The sequence below is a fragment of the Chenopodium album genome, chromosome 22 (genome assembly GCF_948465745.1).
Source record: "Chenopodium album chromosome 22, dcCheAlbu1.1, whole genome shotgun sequence".
Classification (NCBI taxonomy): domain Eukaryota; kingdom Viridiplantae; phylum Streptophyta; class Magnoliopsida; order Caryophyllales; family Amaranthaceae; genus Chenopodium; species Chenopodium album.
Genome location: NC_137855.1, coordinates 37,493,536 through 37,510,886, shown reverse-complemented (window position 1 = coordinate 37,510,886; position 17,351 = coordinate 37,493,536). Strand labels below are relative to the sequence as shown.

Here is a 17,351-nt window from a genome sequence, read left to right as displayed (position 1 = left end):
CTCTTCAGGAACTTTACTCTACAAGGTTGCTTGTAATTTCGTGAGAACCTGGTCTGATACCAATTGTTAGTTTAGATGAACTACTACGAGAGGGGGGGTGAATGGTAGTAGGTTCCAATCGCGGAACTTAAGCGGAAATAAACAATAAAAACATAAAGAAACTTAAAGCACACAACAAGTTTTACGAGGAAACCATCCAGTGCCTAACTGGAAGTAAAACCACGGCCCTATTGGGACTTATAAACAAATTCCACTATAATAGGCAACTCTCCTAGTACAACCTATTACACAGACCTTTGCTTCGCAAGTTCCTCTTAAGACACTTGCTAATTGATAAGAACCTATCCTATCAGACCTAAGACAAACTCAGGCACCTTTTTCGACCCAAGACACACTCAGGTTCCTTTCTCGACCTAAGACACACTCAGGTTCCTTTTTCCCACTTGCAACCCAAGAGAGACTCGGGGTGACTGACTACCACTCGAATTTTAGAGAATTCAAACTCATACACTTGTGTGAATTTAAGAGAATCCACAATCTCACCCCAAAACCAATTACAACTCAAAGACACACTCTAACACATAAATGGAAAGCTACACATGAAACCCGAAATCAAAATGATAAAGCTTAAACCTTTGGCAAACTTACTCTTAAGCACTAAGTGGTTTTCACGCTTAAAACTCTCATTTTGCTAAGCTGAAACACTTCTATATTTATAGGAGTTCCTCAGCTTCTCAAACTAGGGTTTTCGCAAATAAGATAGATCAAACCGAAATCTGATCTTATCTTCTTTAAAACCGAAACCAAACAGATTTAATTTCGTTTTTCTGAAAACCAAATTTTATCAAATTCGTTTTTATTAAAAGATAAGATTTTATAAAAAAGATAAAACCAAGTTAAACCAGATTTTATAAGATAAAATCAATTAAGTACTTTTTTATAAAACTTATAATTATCTTTTACGAATTAGTTAGTTTGCCAAGATTTATCTGATTTCTAATAAGTTCCATGCATAACTATCATTTATATATTTACATCATCCTAAGAAAACAAACTTATCTTTTACACAACTATAAGTTATGAAGTCCATCTTCTTCGGTTGATATCTTGATCTTTGTGTTGATCCTTGATTGTTGAGGCTTGCCCCAGCATTACACCAGAACTAGGTCGTTACAACCCGTTTTGAAGTTCTTGTTGAGAAACTTCGGGAAGTTCCATTGCTGGAACTCTTCTTCTGTTCTTTACTTGTCCTCATGGATCTTCTAAAGTTCCTTTGTCCCAATTCCTACTTCAGCCCTCTACGCTTACTGAACCTGCCAACATCACAACACTAGAAAATCCTTATTAAAAGGAAGTTTGCTCAATTCTTAGTATCATCATCAAAACCTCATAAGGGTCAACAGATAAGATACTTTCTCTAATAAAAATTGATAGAGTATAAAACATTTTTTGGATCTCAACCAATGGATTAGGCTTTTGGTCTATGAACATAAAGTAGTATAAAAAATGACATCACCAATTTGATTCCATATTAATAATTATAATCATGATTTTTAAAATAATACCTATCATTTGATCCATATCAATAATTATAATCATGATTTTAAAAATAGTACCTATTATTTCTTCCAAATAATGACATTATTGAATCACGATAGTATTTGTAAGTAAGGGTCTGTTCATATTTACTGAACTGAGCTGAGCTGAATTGAACTGAATAGAGCTTAAATGAATATTTAATGAGAGAAGGAAATTAGGAGTTGAACTGAATTGAACTGAACTAAACTGATTGGAGCTGAACTGAACTGAACTGAACTGATTAGAGCTGAACTGAAATTAAGCTGAAGTGAACAGGCCCTAAATATCAAACTATTTCTTCATCAAAGTGATTTCTATTAATCAATTTGTATAGGGTTACGATCCTGATTAGATAAGGTAACTATCAAAATAGGTAAAGATATCATAAAAACATTCTTACTCGTATACACAATATATTCTAAATTTTGAAGGAGAATATTCTATATATATTCTTTATCACTAATATTGTTATGAATTGAACACGAATATATTACGTAACATACTAGCATTGCATACATATCAACAAATAAAAAATGGTGTTGGATGTTGCATTTGGCTTTGGATGTTGCATTGAAAAATGTATTAAATTTATTTAAGAAAACAAATCAGTTACACTTATCAGAAACAGTTTTTCATAAGTTGTGAACAAGCCTTTACGTCACAAATTATGGTGTAAAACAAGTATAACATAAAATATTTAATTTCTACTGAAATTGATGTTGTATTTAAAACAATACGAGTATATAAGATCGATGGGAATACCATACACTTGCAACAATAAGAGAAACAACACGATTTATTTATTACTCCATATTACTTTTACACAATAAATCCCACTAAAATGATCTGATACTTAAATTAATTCAATCCAATTCGATCCAATCCAGAATTGTGGATACAAACCACACACATCATTACATGCTCAATTTAAATTGCATATAAATAACATACTACTTGTACAAGCTAATTTCTAGCACCCACAAAATCATTGAAATAAAAAAAGCACCCTCAAATTTCCCATCTTTCTCTCTCAAAAATCAAATTGTTTGTTTGTTTGGAATGGCATTATCAACAAGCACAGCAACACTTTCAACCAGAACTTCTTCATCAATTCTCCCAAAACCCTACCATTCCACCTCAATTTCAAATTCACCCTTCAATCTCTCTTTTCAATCGCAATCAAAAACCCTAAAATTATCCCCAAATCGTCGTTCAATTTGCTGTGTTATGGCCCCAGATTTGGCTTCCAAAGCGGCGGCAGCGGCGGCGGAGGATGAGAGTGATTTGAGCGTTTTTCAACGACCCGATTCGTTTGGAAGGTTCGGGAAATTTGGGGGAAAGTATGTGCCGGAAACCCTAATGTATGCTCTTACTGAGCTTGAATCCGCTTTCCGTGCTCTATCCAGTGATGATGAATTTCAGGTTTATTTTCATTTTTCTGTTTTTCAATTGATATTTTTGGTGGATTTGATTGGATTGAATATGAATTTTCCTTTGGTTTGTTAATGTTAATGGATTTAACCCACAAAAATGTTGATGAATTTGATGTTGGGTTTGTTTAATTTCTTGGATAAATTTTCATTTACAATCTTTTGAATTAGGGACTCTGGAAATCACAGCATTTTCAAAAATTGATTCTAATTTGCGATTGTAATTGACATATAATCATTTGAATTTGATATGTATATGCATTTTTCTATGATTGATATTATTAAAAACCTTCATTTTTACATAAATGAAGGTTCTAATTTCCAAAGTCACTTAAAAAGTTGATAATTTGATATGTTCCCAGGAGTAATATTATTATCTACAAGTTTCTGATTAATTTGCTATAAATGGGAGTTGGGAAATTGTTGTTCTTGGTAAATAAATTGATAAAGTTAGAATATTTTAGAAGAAATTGATGCGGAGTGTCGGGTTTATTAGAGTAAAGAAGAAATTGGTGATGTGATTGGCATTGAATTTGGAGTTATTTGGGGACTCAAATTTGAAAGCGATGGTTGCAATTCTTAAAAAAAACATGTTGAAAAGTGAGGTTTAACTTTGTGTGGCTGATTTCATTTTTGAGTTATTGAAGTGACGTGTATGTATTTTTGAGTAGGATTGAGATGCAATCATTGTAAAATGACTGAGATGAAATCACCGTACAACGATCGAGAGGTCATTTCCTCTTTTTTTATGGTGTATTTGTGTTCATTAACAAGTTTTGATTCGATTGGATTCGGGATAGGAACATTTATGTTATTACCCTCGTAGTATTTTCCTCCCTGCAATTATCTGTCCCCTTATTTCAGTGTAATAGAAAATTTTCATATTCTAATGAACATCATATTGGAAAATTATAGATTAAAGAGAAATTTGCCTATGAAACTATGAATGAAGAAGGTGAGAGGTTATGAGAATGTTGTATATGAAGAACTTATTCAAATTAGGCTTTGACATAGTTAATTTTGCAACACTTAGGTGATTAGCCATGCAGAGTTTTTAGATAGATTTTAATGCCTACTTCAGTTTCAAAAAATCCAAAAGATGTTGAAAGAACTCCACCTATACTGTTGACGGGTATGTCCCTAATTGTGTGTCATTGTTGCCAGTTTGTTGATAAAAGTGTTTTTATTTATTTATTTATTTATTAATTTTTTTTTTTACGCAGAAAGAACTAGATGGGATACTGAGGGACTATGTGGGTAGAGAAACTCCTCTCTACTTTGCAGAACGCCTTACTGAGCATTACAAGCTTGTTAATGGTCAAGGGCCTGACATATACCTGAAGAGGGAAGATTTGAACCACACTGGTGCTCACAAAATTAATAATGCTATTGGTCAAGCTTTGCTTGCCAAAAAATTAGGAAAGAAACGTATCATTGCTGAAACTGGAGCTGGTCAACATGGAGTTGCAACTGCTACTGTGTGTGCACGGTTTGGGTTGCAATGTATTATTTACATGGGAGCACAAGACATGGAAAGACAAGCTTTGAATGTTTTCCGAATGCGTCTTCTTGGTGCTGAGGTCTGTTATCATTTGTATTCTCCCCTCTTCTCTTGCATTTTTAGTTTTTTTTTTTAAATGATAAAAGTCTACAGAATTTTGGCTGCAATGGCCTTGCCACACCTGTTCTGAATATTCTTTTTGGATGGCTGTGCAAATTTTCTCTGATCGTATAGTGCAAAATGTTTATGGGCTTCTGAACTATGCAAATCTGACTTAGCTTTTGTACAAGATAGACTGTCATACTAAACTGTCCTGCTAAACTTTTGTTGTGAAGCTCATTTATCTCTTAAATTATTGTTATATAGGTTAGACCTGTCCATTCTGGTACGGCTACTCTGAAGGATGCTACATCTGAAGCTATAAGGGATTGGGTGACAAATGTGGAGACAACACATTATATTTTAGGGTCTGTTGCTGGCCCTCATCCATACCCCATGATGGTCAGAGACTTCCATGCTGTCATTGGTAAAGAAACTAGGCAACAAGCATTAGAGAAATGGGGTGGCAAGCCAGATGTGCTGGTTGCATGTGTTGGAGGAGGTTCAAATGCCATGGGTCTCTTCCATGAGTTTGTTGAGGACAAAGATGTTAGGATGATTGGCGTTGAAGCTGCTGGGTTTGGCTTAGATAGTGGCAAGCATGCGGCTACATTGACTAAAGGGGAGATTGGAGTGTTGCATGGAGCAATGAGCTATCTGTTGCAGGATGATGATGGGCAGATAATAGAGCCACATTCCATTAGTGCAGGGTATGTCATTTGTTGATCATCCGAATAGATTGGATGTATTTACCATTTGCTTTGTGATATCGATTGATACTGTTATAAGAAGTTAATTTACTGTATTGATATTGCTATTAATTCTTGACTTTCCCCAACATACAGCTTGGACTATCCTGGAGTTGGTCCTGAGCATAGCTATTTGAAAGACTTGGGACGTGCTGAGTACTTCAGTGTAACTGATGAAGAGGCATTAGAAGGTAATCTTTATAATTTTTTGAAGAAGATTGTGATCTAGACGTTCTCTATCTGCCTGCTTATTTGATCTGTGTTTTCTGATTTCCCCTTTTTGTTATGAATTGTCTAAAGTTCTCTCTTGTTGTGATCAACCATTCACCATTTCCCAAAACAGAAAGAGAGGTTGTGTGTGTGGGGGTGGGGGGGGTGTTTTGAAGTTAAAAAAGGCTGACTTAGTTGTTCTTGTGAAGTTTATCTTCTTACCCCCATTTTAGAAACCAAGTTTGGTTTGAATTTGTGTAACAACTATTAACTGGTTGGAGGTCATGACTAAGAAAAGATCTATTGGTCTCACTTGTGATTAGAAATGAGTTTTCTCTGTTGTTTCGTTTGATTACCTACTACTCACTGCTCAGAAGCTACCCCTTTAGCAATCTTGGAACTAGCTAGGGACTTTTTTTTTTATATATTTAATTTTTGGGCGCGCGCGCGCGCGGGGGGGGGGGGGGGGTGTGGTTGGTTGGTTGTTCGGTTGTTAAAGCTACTTACATTTGGACCTTCTCAGACTCCACATCAGTGTTTTACCTTTTTAGGGTGGGATTAGCTCAGGGGATTTGTTTGCATGGAAGTGGAAATGTGAATGGCCCCAAGTCTCCCCTTTACTTATCTTCTGTTATCCTTTTTTCCATTTGGAACTATAAAGCCTTACAAGGGATTGGAATAAGCTTGATGCCTATTTTTTTTGTCTTCTATCGTAGTTATTACATCTCTTATATCTGCTCTCCTTTTATATGAATCATGAAACTTGTACATATGACCATCTTTATTCCCATTTTACATACCAAACATATTAAACAAATGTTCTTTTCATATCTACCATGTATATCTACTCCTTAATTATTCTTTTGGTTCCATTTACCCAATTTAATTTGAGTGAATTCAACTTCAGTCTAATTATAACCATCAGCATTTACCTGAATAAATTGACAACTTTATCTCTTTTCCAACTGCTGATATCTGCTTAGTGTTGTGTTTTATTCAATTGCACGGCCTAAAGTGACTAGGTCTACAGTAATTTGCTCTAAAAGTCAATGACTTTTCTTGCTGTAGTAATTCGTTTCTGCTATACTATGCTATCCATTATAAGGCTTTCTGCATTTGCTGTCCTAACACTCTTCCTGACTTTGGTATGTTTATTCAGCATTCAAGAGATTATCTCGACTAGAAGGCATTATTCCTGCTCTGGAGACATCTCATGCACTTGCCTTTTTGGAGCAGCTGTGTCCAACTCTTCCAAACGGAACTAAGGTTGTTCTCAACTGCAGTGGTAGAGGGGACAAGGATGTACAAACTGCAATAAAGCATTTGAAGATGTAATGTGATTTTGGACTTTGTTTAAGAGAATAAATAAGTAATAAAGTTTAGGATTGTAGTTTGCGACTTTCTTTCTAGTTTTGTATGCGCAAAGAACATTCGAATTTGGTGACTATGCTGTTATTTGCAGCCAACATTGTATGAGCGTCATAGTTGAAGAAAGCGAATATATAGGATACCATATAAATTGGTTGTAGATCAGATTTACAATTCTACAGAATTGTAGTGTAGAATTGTAGATTTGAATTGTTAACAGTCTTTACCTAGTGTCGTATGCGAAGAACATTCAAATTTGGATAGTCATAAACTCAATGTTGAAATGTAGATTACTATCCTGTATTCAAATTTGGACACACAAGCTGTTATGTATAAATTACAATTTTGTTACATTATATTTCCTTAGTTTTTCAAACATTTGCTTCAGTATGTATTCTTTTGAAGGAGAAGGAAGGCTTTGTTACAACTTACAAGGTCCGAAACTTACATCAAAATTCCTCGGATAGTGGCCTCTGTCAAGCTAAACCTCATCACAAAACGGCAAAAGCTACTCACCACATGTCTAAAAATGAACCAATTAATATAACTTCATCCTTGTCTAGTAGGCCCACTATTCATTAAATTACCTTTAAAATTATTTGTTTTGTAAAAAATATAATCATGTGGGATTTTAATAAATATATTTTAATATGCACTTTCAAGTTTTTATCTATCTTTTTCCCCAAAATTCTACCTTAGAAACATAATAGTACTCTCCATCTCAATTTGATAGTTTCATTCTGACTTTTTATAGTCAAACTTCAAAAATTTTGACCAAAACTCACATTAATATATAAAAATTATTGGCATGTGATATATTGTTAGATTCGTATTGAGGCCAGGTATAGTTTTATGTTATCAAATTTTTATAATGTTTGCTAATATAAATAAAAAAAATATCGGTGATCAAAGGGACATTTTAAAGATCGTGTAAAGTCAAAATGAAACTACCAAATTAAAACAGAGAATACTACATAAGGAGCAATTTTCTTTTTACTATTTGTAGTGGATGCTTGTGCGGTTGTGCCAAGCCCAAATGTAAGTTTTAAGCCTTTAACCCACCTAGTATTTTAGCAAGCCTTATAATAGTGAATACTACCTCCGTTTTAATAATTTCATATTATTTACAACATTTGTCAAAATTAAATGTTTCATATTGTTTACAACAAATGTTTTTTTTTTAAAGTTGTTATGCGGAGTATCTTTTTATAAATTTCAATTGAACAAGGGTAAAAACTACTATATACGGAGTAATTGTTAGGGAGCAGGCACCATGAACCTAAAACACAAAACTGTACTACGTAACTACTAATCTGATAACAAAAATATACTCATATCTATTACGAAGAATAATTCATGTAGATTACACAATTGTCTAGCAATCCGAACATCTCCTTGAAGGTACTCATCACACAACAGACAGAATTTACCGGGAAAAAACGCATAAAATACATAAAATTAGTATACTGGGCACTTTTGCACCAAAAGACAGACAGAGGTTTTCAAACTTGTTTTATTTGAAACTTCAAAGATCTTTCATGGGCCACATAAAAGGCAGATAAAATTTATCCGCCTCGTCTCCATGCTACGGACGGTTGTGTATGATTATTATAAAAATCCTACGGACGGAGGAGGTACTATCTTATTATCTACAACATGTAAACCAGCCATGCCATGCCAATCCAACCTTATCAAAATCCAGTGGCCTTAAATTCTTGGAAGAAAAGATTCAACTTCCACACCACCAAATACCTCTGCTCTTGTAAACACTTTAGCTCTACATTCAACTCGGATACCTTGATTCCTTATTGCTTAGCCTGCAGGAAACGATAAGGGTTTACAATTAGTTACAAGTGCCAACCAATTCAAAAGTCCATGAGCAAGATGGAATTAGTCCTGCATCTTAGTGAAAGCTAGCAAATGAGAAGTTCAGCTTTACGAAAGAAGAGACCATCTCAACATCAAGATGAAGACACCAGCATAACATTTCTAAAGACGCAAGAGACTAATCAAAAAGGATCGATATTTCTATGGTAACTGCTAGAAGTTTATATGCAATAAATATTGCAGGGTAGTTTTGCGTCTCAAAGCGTGGTTAAGGTGTAAACTACTGTGCTGTAAAGCAGTTCCTGCCCATGTGACTCAGGTAAATTCGACGAACCAAAGCATTCTTATGATATTTATTCAGCCAATCCTTTCCAACAACCAATATAAAATTTTGATGTTAACCACACCACCTGAGTCGTGATGGCATCACTGCCATCACCATGCAACTAATGCCACAAGTATCAGTTGACTAGCTAACAGAAATTTGTAGTATGAATAGATTGAACCAACACACGACTCTTATATGCAGAGAATAGATGAAGAATAACAATGAAAAAAAGCCCAACAAAAAAAATGTAATAGTAGGTCTGTCATTCTTTCAAGGTAGAAGAGGGATTTGCAAGCAATTTTTTCACATTAGACCCACCTCACACTCACGATATTGAGACACAAGGGCAAAATATTAACAAGTCATCAATGAGCGATTTTGAGGATTCTTACTTATTCCATCTCGTTTAAATTACAATAGTTAGAGCTAGCTTTTAAAGTGCTTTTAAGACTTCTTCCATTACCGGTAGCTATCTCAGGTAAGGCTTATGTGAGATGGGTGAACACAAGAGCTTGGGTTAACTTAATAGATAAAAAACGTTCATCTTAGCAAGCAGAGAAGACAGGATAGTTTTAGGAGGGGACTACAAAAGATGGAAAAAAATGAGTTCAATGATTCACTAGATGTTCAAATTCACAGATTGCCACTCTGCCAAACAGAATTGTTCGACCATATAGGAAAAAAATATTCACTTTTAATAACTAGGATTCGGGTCTCAGAAACCTTTTTTTAAATAACAAAAATACAAGGAAACTACTAAGTTTATCATTAAAGATGATCACATTGAACTTTTATAACTATTTCATTTCAAACAAGTGGACCAAATCTACTTTTGGGGAAGATACTGAGTTCAAATTCAGAATGCTAAATACGTAATAGATATCTAATGCTGCTTCATCGAAGAATTTAGAACACTTAGATTGGAACTAGTAGAGAATGACAACATCTCACATCTATGAACTAGTAGAGAATGACAACATCTCACATCTATGAATTTATAATATCCTTATTTAGCAATCAATCTCAACTGCAGCAATCACTTTTTTTTTTCTTTTCTTTTTTCTTGTTAAAAATCGTTAAGAACTCCAAATTCTGCCTCTAACTTTTGATCTTTCTCTGCAATGGCGGACAGCCATACAGAGAATAGGAGATAAGAGCGTCTAGGGTTTGGACCATATCCAAATTGTAGTTTTGATGCTCATCTTAATAGTAATTTCTGGTATGCTTAGATTTCAAATTAAAAAAATCCAACTCCTCAAACAGACCATTAACAATACATAATGTGACCATATACCATTATTCCCCAACACCTATAAAAGTACCAACTATACCTACTCCCACTGTTTGAATTGCCGAGGATCTTGTGCAGGAACAAAGCACAAATGCAAAATAATATTCATAGTTTCATGAAATTAACGGGCACTTTCTTTGCAATTGTTTAGAAAACTACTATGGTTCAGCTGCATGTGGGCTTCAAAGAAGATGAATTTATCATGATACAACAGAAAAGGAAGCTGAGACTGTCTAAGGCATTTCCTAACTCAAAATCATAGTATCATTAAATTCAGAAAAACTGCCTTTTCAATGAGTTAATATCATAAATAACCCAAACATAGTAGTAGGCACTATAGGCAGAATATAGTTAAAACAATAGTTATTAGATGTTATTTTATTGTATGGAGGGGTAGAGGGTTCACCGGCTTGACCTGTCTTCCACATGCTCAGGCCAGTAATTAGTATAACCATCAGTTCAAATTATTTCAAGAAAGTCATTACTGTTTCTGGACATCTAAAAGTAATATGCAACTATAATGACAGGATGGAGGGAGTAATTTGATTTGTCAAGCTCAGAAAAGCCAGCATAAATTCATTAAGGCCTTAAATCAGGATGTCAGAGATACTCAAAATTCTCGCATAATCATCATAATGATATAACCACAAACAAGCAACATTTTTATCAAGATCACAGACACTTACCTGAGAATACAAGAAGGTCCCGAAGATAGCAATGGCAGCTCCAAGTGCATTTACAGGCTGGACAGGTGTTCGGAAAATGATGATGGATGAGACAATGACAGATATACGCTTCATTGTGTTCCCTATGCTAAACGTCAAAGGAGAAATTTCATCCAGTGACATGTATGACACTTGATTATATAGGTGATAAAACACACTTTGGGCGGCCACCCACCTATAGAAAAGATCAACAGTTACACCTTGTTAGTAAAAGGAATCTTTAATGACAAAATCAATAATTGTTCGGAAACAAATATAATTAATATAGCAATACACAGGTATTGTGTAAAACACAACAGACAAATAAAACATAGGATTTACAGATCCTATTAATGAGGATAAAACCAAAATACTACTATAAAAAGTATGAAATCTAGGAAATTATATCGTTTAAGTTGCAAATTTTACCAACTCGGGCAAGAACTTTATTGTACACCTTAGACCATGTGAAAATTTCAGATATTACTATGAAGTCTTCTAATTGACGTTGAAAATTTACAGGTCATGATACCTTTAAACAACCTCAACTGAGTAGATAATCTGGAGAAGAAAAAAGCGATTACAAAACTCTTTTTGTCCATCTTCTGGACATTTTACCAGGACAGATAGAAATCTATAGAGGGCAAAACTATTGCAAGTTACACAAGGTCTATAAAGTCCTTGTACTTGATTAGGATACAAGTTAATAGTGCCAAGATGTTGAGACAAAGGCAAACCATGCTGACAACTAAATTCCACTGTATTTACATCAATCAATTCTTATATACAAGAAAATTAAGATAAAATACAAAATGTTGATTCTTAAATATAAGAAGAGCAACAAGACAAAATATATATCCAGATCAAATACAGAACCAAATAAGAACCATAAGGGGAAAATAGCCGGGAGTTGAAAAATTACCAAATAAAGTTGGGTCCAATTTGAGAAACAGCCTTCTCCCATCCAGCAGCCCACATCTGGGGACCCTCCACTGCGATTGCAAATGGAGTGAGAAGTGCAAGAGAGAGAATTGATAGACAAGCGTAGTAGTTCATCCCACTGACAGACTTCCCTTTCATGCCTTTCTTTGAAAATATGTTGCGGAAGACAAATGCCAAATTTGATATCATCGCACCCATAAAACCTGAATGGAACAAACACATACCAAACTTAGCATTACGAAAACGATAGAATAGACATCAAAGTGGAAGCCCCTGGCCAACACAAATCTGACAAGTCTAAGTAAAGAACTTCCAAATGCTTGAAATTTTGTGTAGACTTGGAAATAGGAAAAGGTACATGTTTTCTGTTAAGAAGTTGCCTCAGGTGTTTTATTTTTAAGAGTCACTTATGTTTTCATATTTCTAATGTGCAAATACAACATTAGATGTGTATTCCAATGCTTGAGATGCTATTCTTCCGGTTGATATTATGTGAAAAAGGACACAAATTACAGCTAACATTAAATCCACTGTAAGTTAAGAGGCCCAAAAAGTAAATTTGAACACCTCAGATATTCGAATAAGCTAATTGCTTCAATTGGAATGAAGAACAAGTAAACTCAAATACCATCCTCACATGAGAGTTATGAGACTCATTCACCATACTAATGTTGACCAAATCAGTATGACCAACAAATGAAGATTACACATGAACAAAACTTGAAACTTATATAAATCATATTGTTTTCTACTCTCCTTACCAATCATGTTGAAGTTAAGCTCAGTGACAGCTGCAAGAGCGCAACCTCCAATGATGGGAAGCAGTGACAAGTACACTCCTGTTGGAAAGGACTCGCCTAACAAGAATCTTGAGACTACCACACTGAAAGCAGGTTCAGCACTCTTAATTATGTGTGTAAATGAAACCGCGACCTTTGACATGCTGACAGTGGCGGCTACATGTCCAATTGTATGTGCCACAGCAACCTACCAAAATTTTATACAATGAGAAGCCAACAAAACCAATTAAACTGGGGACCAAACAGAAATTCTAAGACAGACAGCAACTACTATCAAAGAAACAAACTAGGTAGTTCTACAACAAACAAGAAAACAAAATCAAACTGAAATTGTCTTCATTAAACAACATCAAATTCCAAATTACACTAGAACATTTCAACATTATCCAACAAACAATTCAGCACTTAATGATAGCTACAGTTTTGTTTTTTTTTTTTTTTACATCAACAACTAACTCATACACAAAATAAACATGTTTCTCACTCAATATGCAAAAATCAAGAGAGCTACAACATCATTACTTCAACTTAAGCAGCTACAAGTCTACAACACAAAAAATCAGAATTTGCAAAAGTTCCTCTTTTATAATTTATTAACTACAATTAATTGCATTAAATTAGGATTAACATCATTCATAATAGCAATCAACTATTAATCAAAACAGTAACAAATGAAAAGTTGAAAACCCACATACTAAAAACATTTTAATTTGAGCTACTCATTTTTATAGGATATCCCACCCGGGAATCTAATCCAAATTCAAACCCGCACACAAAACAACTCAATTTAGGGGCTATAACCTCAAAAATTACAGCTTTTTAATAAATAAAAAAAACACAGTAAATTCAATCCAAATAATTACAACTTACAGGGAAAAGTGCCTTCCAAAAATCAATATCAGTAGAAGGAGCCTCAGCAACCCTAGTTGCCCAAGACACCAACATAATCAAAGAACCCATAGCAAGGGACAAAGTTGAGGTTAACCAAGGGTATGGAAATGCATTCAAAACCTTCTTGTTGTAAATATTAAATACAACATTCAAAGCCCACCATGTTGCAAAGTAAATTCCAATTTTAACCTTCCTAGCAGCTTCACCAGGAAGCTCTACTACTTCATCATCAATGGGTTCTGATCGATCTGCTTCATATGCTTCACACTTGATCACAGATTTTCTCTCCCTCAAAAACCCATTACCAAAACCTAGACCTTTTACAGCAAAATTTGAAATTTTTAGGGGTTTTTGGATCAAAAGATCGGATTTTCGACAAATTTTTGGGGAAAAATTGGCAATTTGGCTTGTGGGTATTTGAGATTTTCGCCTCAAAACATTGGGATTTGTGAAAGAAATTGTGGGTTGTTTCAAATTAGTTATCATCATTTCTTCCAAAGATCAAAACTTTTTTTCTTAATTTTGATCAAAAATTCCCAAAATAATAAAATTCAGAGGGTTTGGTGGCTGAAAAAAAAAGGGAGAAGAACAAGAACAACCCCTTATGAAGAAAGTAGGTACCAAAGAGAAGAAATCTTTGTATGGTAGGTGATGATAATATAGTAGAAATAATTATAATAAAGTTGAAAGATACTAGTATATTGTTTCAAAAAAAAAAAAAAAAAGTTGAAAGATATATTACTGAAAAAGCATAGGCTAAATTTATTTGATGGTGGTAAGAAAATTAGAACTTTAAATAGCACTATAAGAATTAGTCAAGAAAATAATTACGGAAATTATGGTAAAAATAGGTGGGTTTTTAAGGGTTGACAAGGAATTTTTAGAGGTAAAGTTTAAGAGAGAGATATTCAGATCTAAATAAGTTTAGTGAAGTTGAGATTACACACCAAAGTACTACTAAAATGCAATTGGTGAAGACTTAAGTGGCAATGGGGTAGGTTGTGTTGGGAGTTGGGAAGAAATTTTAATTTGCGTTTAACTATTTCAATTACTACGGAGTATATGTAACTTAGAATATGGATTTACATTCTTACTATTGTAAAATGCAAACATATGGTCAATGAGGGATAGAAAGTATTCTATTAACCTGATTTCCACTAATCTTAATTTAATTGAGCTTATCTGAACTGAACAAAACTTATTTGGATTTATCTAAACTTATTTAAATTTTAGTTGTAATTTAAACTTGAATAACTCTTATCCAAACTTATTTTTCTTGAACTTATCTAAACTTATTAACTTATTTTTCTTAAACTGAAATTATTCTTATCTGAACTTAAAAGGAACTTGAACATATCTGAACTTATAAGACTTGAAATACGGTGAACATAATAGACCCTTATACACTTATTATACTTATTGTTATGAGCTTGAACCAAAAAGATTATTTATATAGTCAGGAAAAGAACAAAATATAGTGGAAGTCGAATATTTGAATTAGAATATTAATCATAAGAAGGGCAGATTAGGAGGCTGTCCTTGACCAAAGGGGCAAAGTCACCGTTATCAATATGATGCTTCACCTTAAAAGCATATTCGGTGGCCGACTCCAATATGATTCATCTGAATTGAAGAAAATATTCAAATGAATGTTGTGCAAACTCTGAATCAACTTCAACTTATATACGAGTACTTCGTAAGTGGTAGCTTTAGGGTCTGTTCACATTTACTTAATTTCAGTTCAGTTCAGTTCAGCTTTTAGGGCCTGTTCTCATTGACTGAACTCAGCTGAACTGAACTGAACTGAACTCAGCTGAACTGAACTGAACTGAAATGAATATTTTATAAGAGAAGGAAATTAGGAGCTGAACTGAACTGAACTCAGCTGAACTGAACTGAACTGAATTTCAACGTAAGAGAACAGGCCCTTAGGGCCTGTTCATATTTACTGAGCTGAACTGAACTGAACTGAACTGTTTGGAGCTGAACTGAACTGATTGGAACTAAACTGAACTGAATTGAGCTAAATTATGTGAGAGGGAAATTAAGAGCTTAGTTGAACTGAACTGAACTGAAATTAAGTAAATGTGAACAGGCCCTTAATTTCCCTCTCTCATAAAATATTCATTTCAGCTCAATTCAATTCAGTTCAGTTCAGTTCCAATCAGTTCAGTTCAGTTCAGCTCAGTTCAGTAAATGTAAACAGGCCCTTAGTCAATTATTTATAAAGGGCTAAGCCAAAAAAAAAATATTAGGAGATCCTTTTCACGAGAGACACACCTAATGTATCGGAAAAAATAATTAAATGTAATAAAGGTTATTACACATAAACTTTCCCAAAATTGAAATCACGTTTTGATTTTTTTTATATATATATATATATATTTTTGGGGGGGCTGATTGAGAGTCGATCCCAAATCTCTTAAAATCAAGAGGGAAACTCTAATCACTTGGGCTATCCCTAACTCTCATCAAAATATGTTATTGAGTGAATTGGTTGGATTTTCTAAAAAAGAGAATAACGGTGAATTATGTATTTCCTATCACAAAACGCAATTTTTTTCAGAGTTTATATACATTGTATTTTTCCGTAAGGTCCAAATGAGAAGAGTGAATATCCTCATTGTGTCTCTATCATCTTTTACTTGTTATGGCTTGATAGTTTCATGTATGTAGTTTAATAATACTCGTTAGTACTGGAAAATGGAATCCTTATACTTTGCCTATCTCTGTATTGTATCTAGTCATGCTTTGCCAGGGATGTGCTAAAATTTGATTGAACGGGAAGGTAATATTACATCTAACATTTCCTATAAATTGCAACAATGTTGTACTTCGTATATTTTCATATATTTTCATTTATTTTTGACAGGAACCATGTTTTACTTCGTATATTTTTGAATCATCAACATTTCATGATTTTATTTAGATAAATGGTCAAAGTAATGTGTCACGTGAAAGTTAGATTCTTGTAACTTCAATTTGCAAGTAATTTTTTTATGTGAGAGAAAAAGGGTCATTAATGCACTGCCGCACTGGTAATCTAAGTATCATATGAATTGAAATATTGCAGTAGCGCTAATAACTAAATGGTGGAGACGTATGCACAATACACTATATATCCGATGAATGAAAAGCATAAAGTCAAAGAACCTGACGAATAAAAACAAAAGAGCATAACATCATCATACCTATAATATTTTTTTTTTTTTTTTTTTTTGAAAAAATCATACCTATAATTCTTATGTTCTTGTTCATTAGTCAGTTTTCATATTATTTGGTTTTAGGCTTGATATTCAATGGATGTATAGTGATTAGTGAGCACTATGCACACATCCACCATCATAATCACAATATTTTTATTTTAAAAAAATCATAATCACAATTTTTACTCATACGCATTTGTGTATTCTTCGTCAGATGTTTGAATAACAAATAATCAAGCATTTTGTAATAATAATCCAAACCTAATGAACGTACTGATTTTGTTGTAGGCCTGACTTTATAAGTTGAACTCTTTATTAGTTAACAGATCCAACAAAAGTCGGGTACCTTGTATCTACTTGAAGTTTGATTGATTTCTTTTGACTCCATTCCTTGCTGCTTGTTTGTCAGACTGAAGTTGGAAGAGCA

General features: G+C 33.8%; 2 protein-coding genes and 1 long non-coding RNA gene across 3 annotated transcripts; 2 read left to right on the top strand and 1 right to left on the bottom strand.

The window, feature by feature from the left end:
- The first annotated feature begins 2,559 nt into the window (after positions 1-2,559).
- On the top strand, positions 2,560-7,291 carry LOC145604706 (tryptophan synthase beta chain 1-like). Its single transcript, XM_081660629.1, has 5 exons — positions 2,560-3,000; positions 4,232-4,588; positions 4,876-5,318; positions 5,454-5,548; positions 6,727-7,291. The coding sequence occupies exons 1-5, from the start codon at positions 2,638-2,640 to the stop codon at positions 6,900-6,902; spliced, it is 1,434 nt and encodes a 477-aa protein (XP_081516755.1). The 5' UTR covers positions 2,560-2,637; the 3' UTR covers positions 6,903-7,291.
- A 958-nt stretch (positions 7,292-8,249) lies between these two features.
- Positions 8,250-14,388, bottom strand: LOC145604708 (glucose-6-phosphate/phosphate translocator 2, chloroplastic-like). The gene is made up of 5 exons (XM_081660630.1): positions 13,698-14,388; positions 12,789-13,014; positions 12,008-12,230; positions 11,068-11,281; positions 8,250-8,752 (listed from the first exon to the last, which is right to left on the bottom strand). The coding sequence occupies exons 1-5, from the start codon at positions 14,205-14,207 to the stop codon at positions 8,741-8,743; spliced, it is 1,185 nt and encodes a 394-aa protein (XP_081516756.1). The 5' UTR covers positions 14,208-14,388; the 3' UTR covers positions 8,250-8,740.
- Positions 8,744-11,282, top strand: LOC145604709 (uncharacterized). Its single transcript, XR_014104955.1, has 2 exons — positions 8,744-9,081; positions 10,909-11,282. It is a non-coding gene; the product is annotated as an uncharacterized LOC145604709 (long non-coding RNA).
- Positions 14,389-17,351: the final 2,963 nt, after the last annotated feature.

Coding starts and splice junctions, on each gene's coding strand:
- LOC145604706 (XM_081660629.1), top strand. CDS start 2,638: ATGGCATTATCAACAAGCACAGCAACACTTTCAACCAGAACTTCTTCA. Junction 3,001..4,231: donor CCAGTGATGATGAATTTCAG/GTTTATTTTCAT, acceptor TTTTTTACGCAG/AAAGAACTAGATGGGATACT. Junction 4,589..4,875: donor TGCGTCTTCTTGGTGCTGAG/GTCTGTTATCAT, acceptor ATTGTTATATAG/GTTAGACCTGTCCATTCTGG.
- LOC145604708 (XM_081660630.1), bottom strand. CDS start 14,207: ATGATGATAACTAATTTGAAACAACCCACAATTTCTTTCACAAATCCC. Junction 13,015..13,697: donor TTTGGAAGGCACTTTTCCCT/GTAAGTTGTAAT, acceptor AAATTTTGGTAG/GTTGCTGTGGCACATACAAT. Junction 11,282..12,007: donor ATTGGACCCAACTTTATTTG/GTAATTTTTCAA, acceptor TCTTTTCTATAG/GTGGGTGGCCGCCCAAAGTG.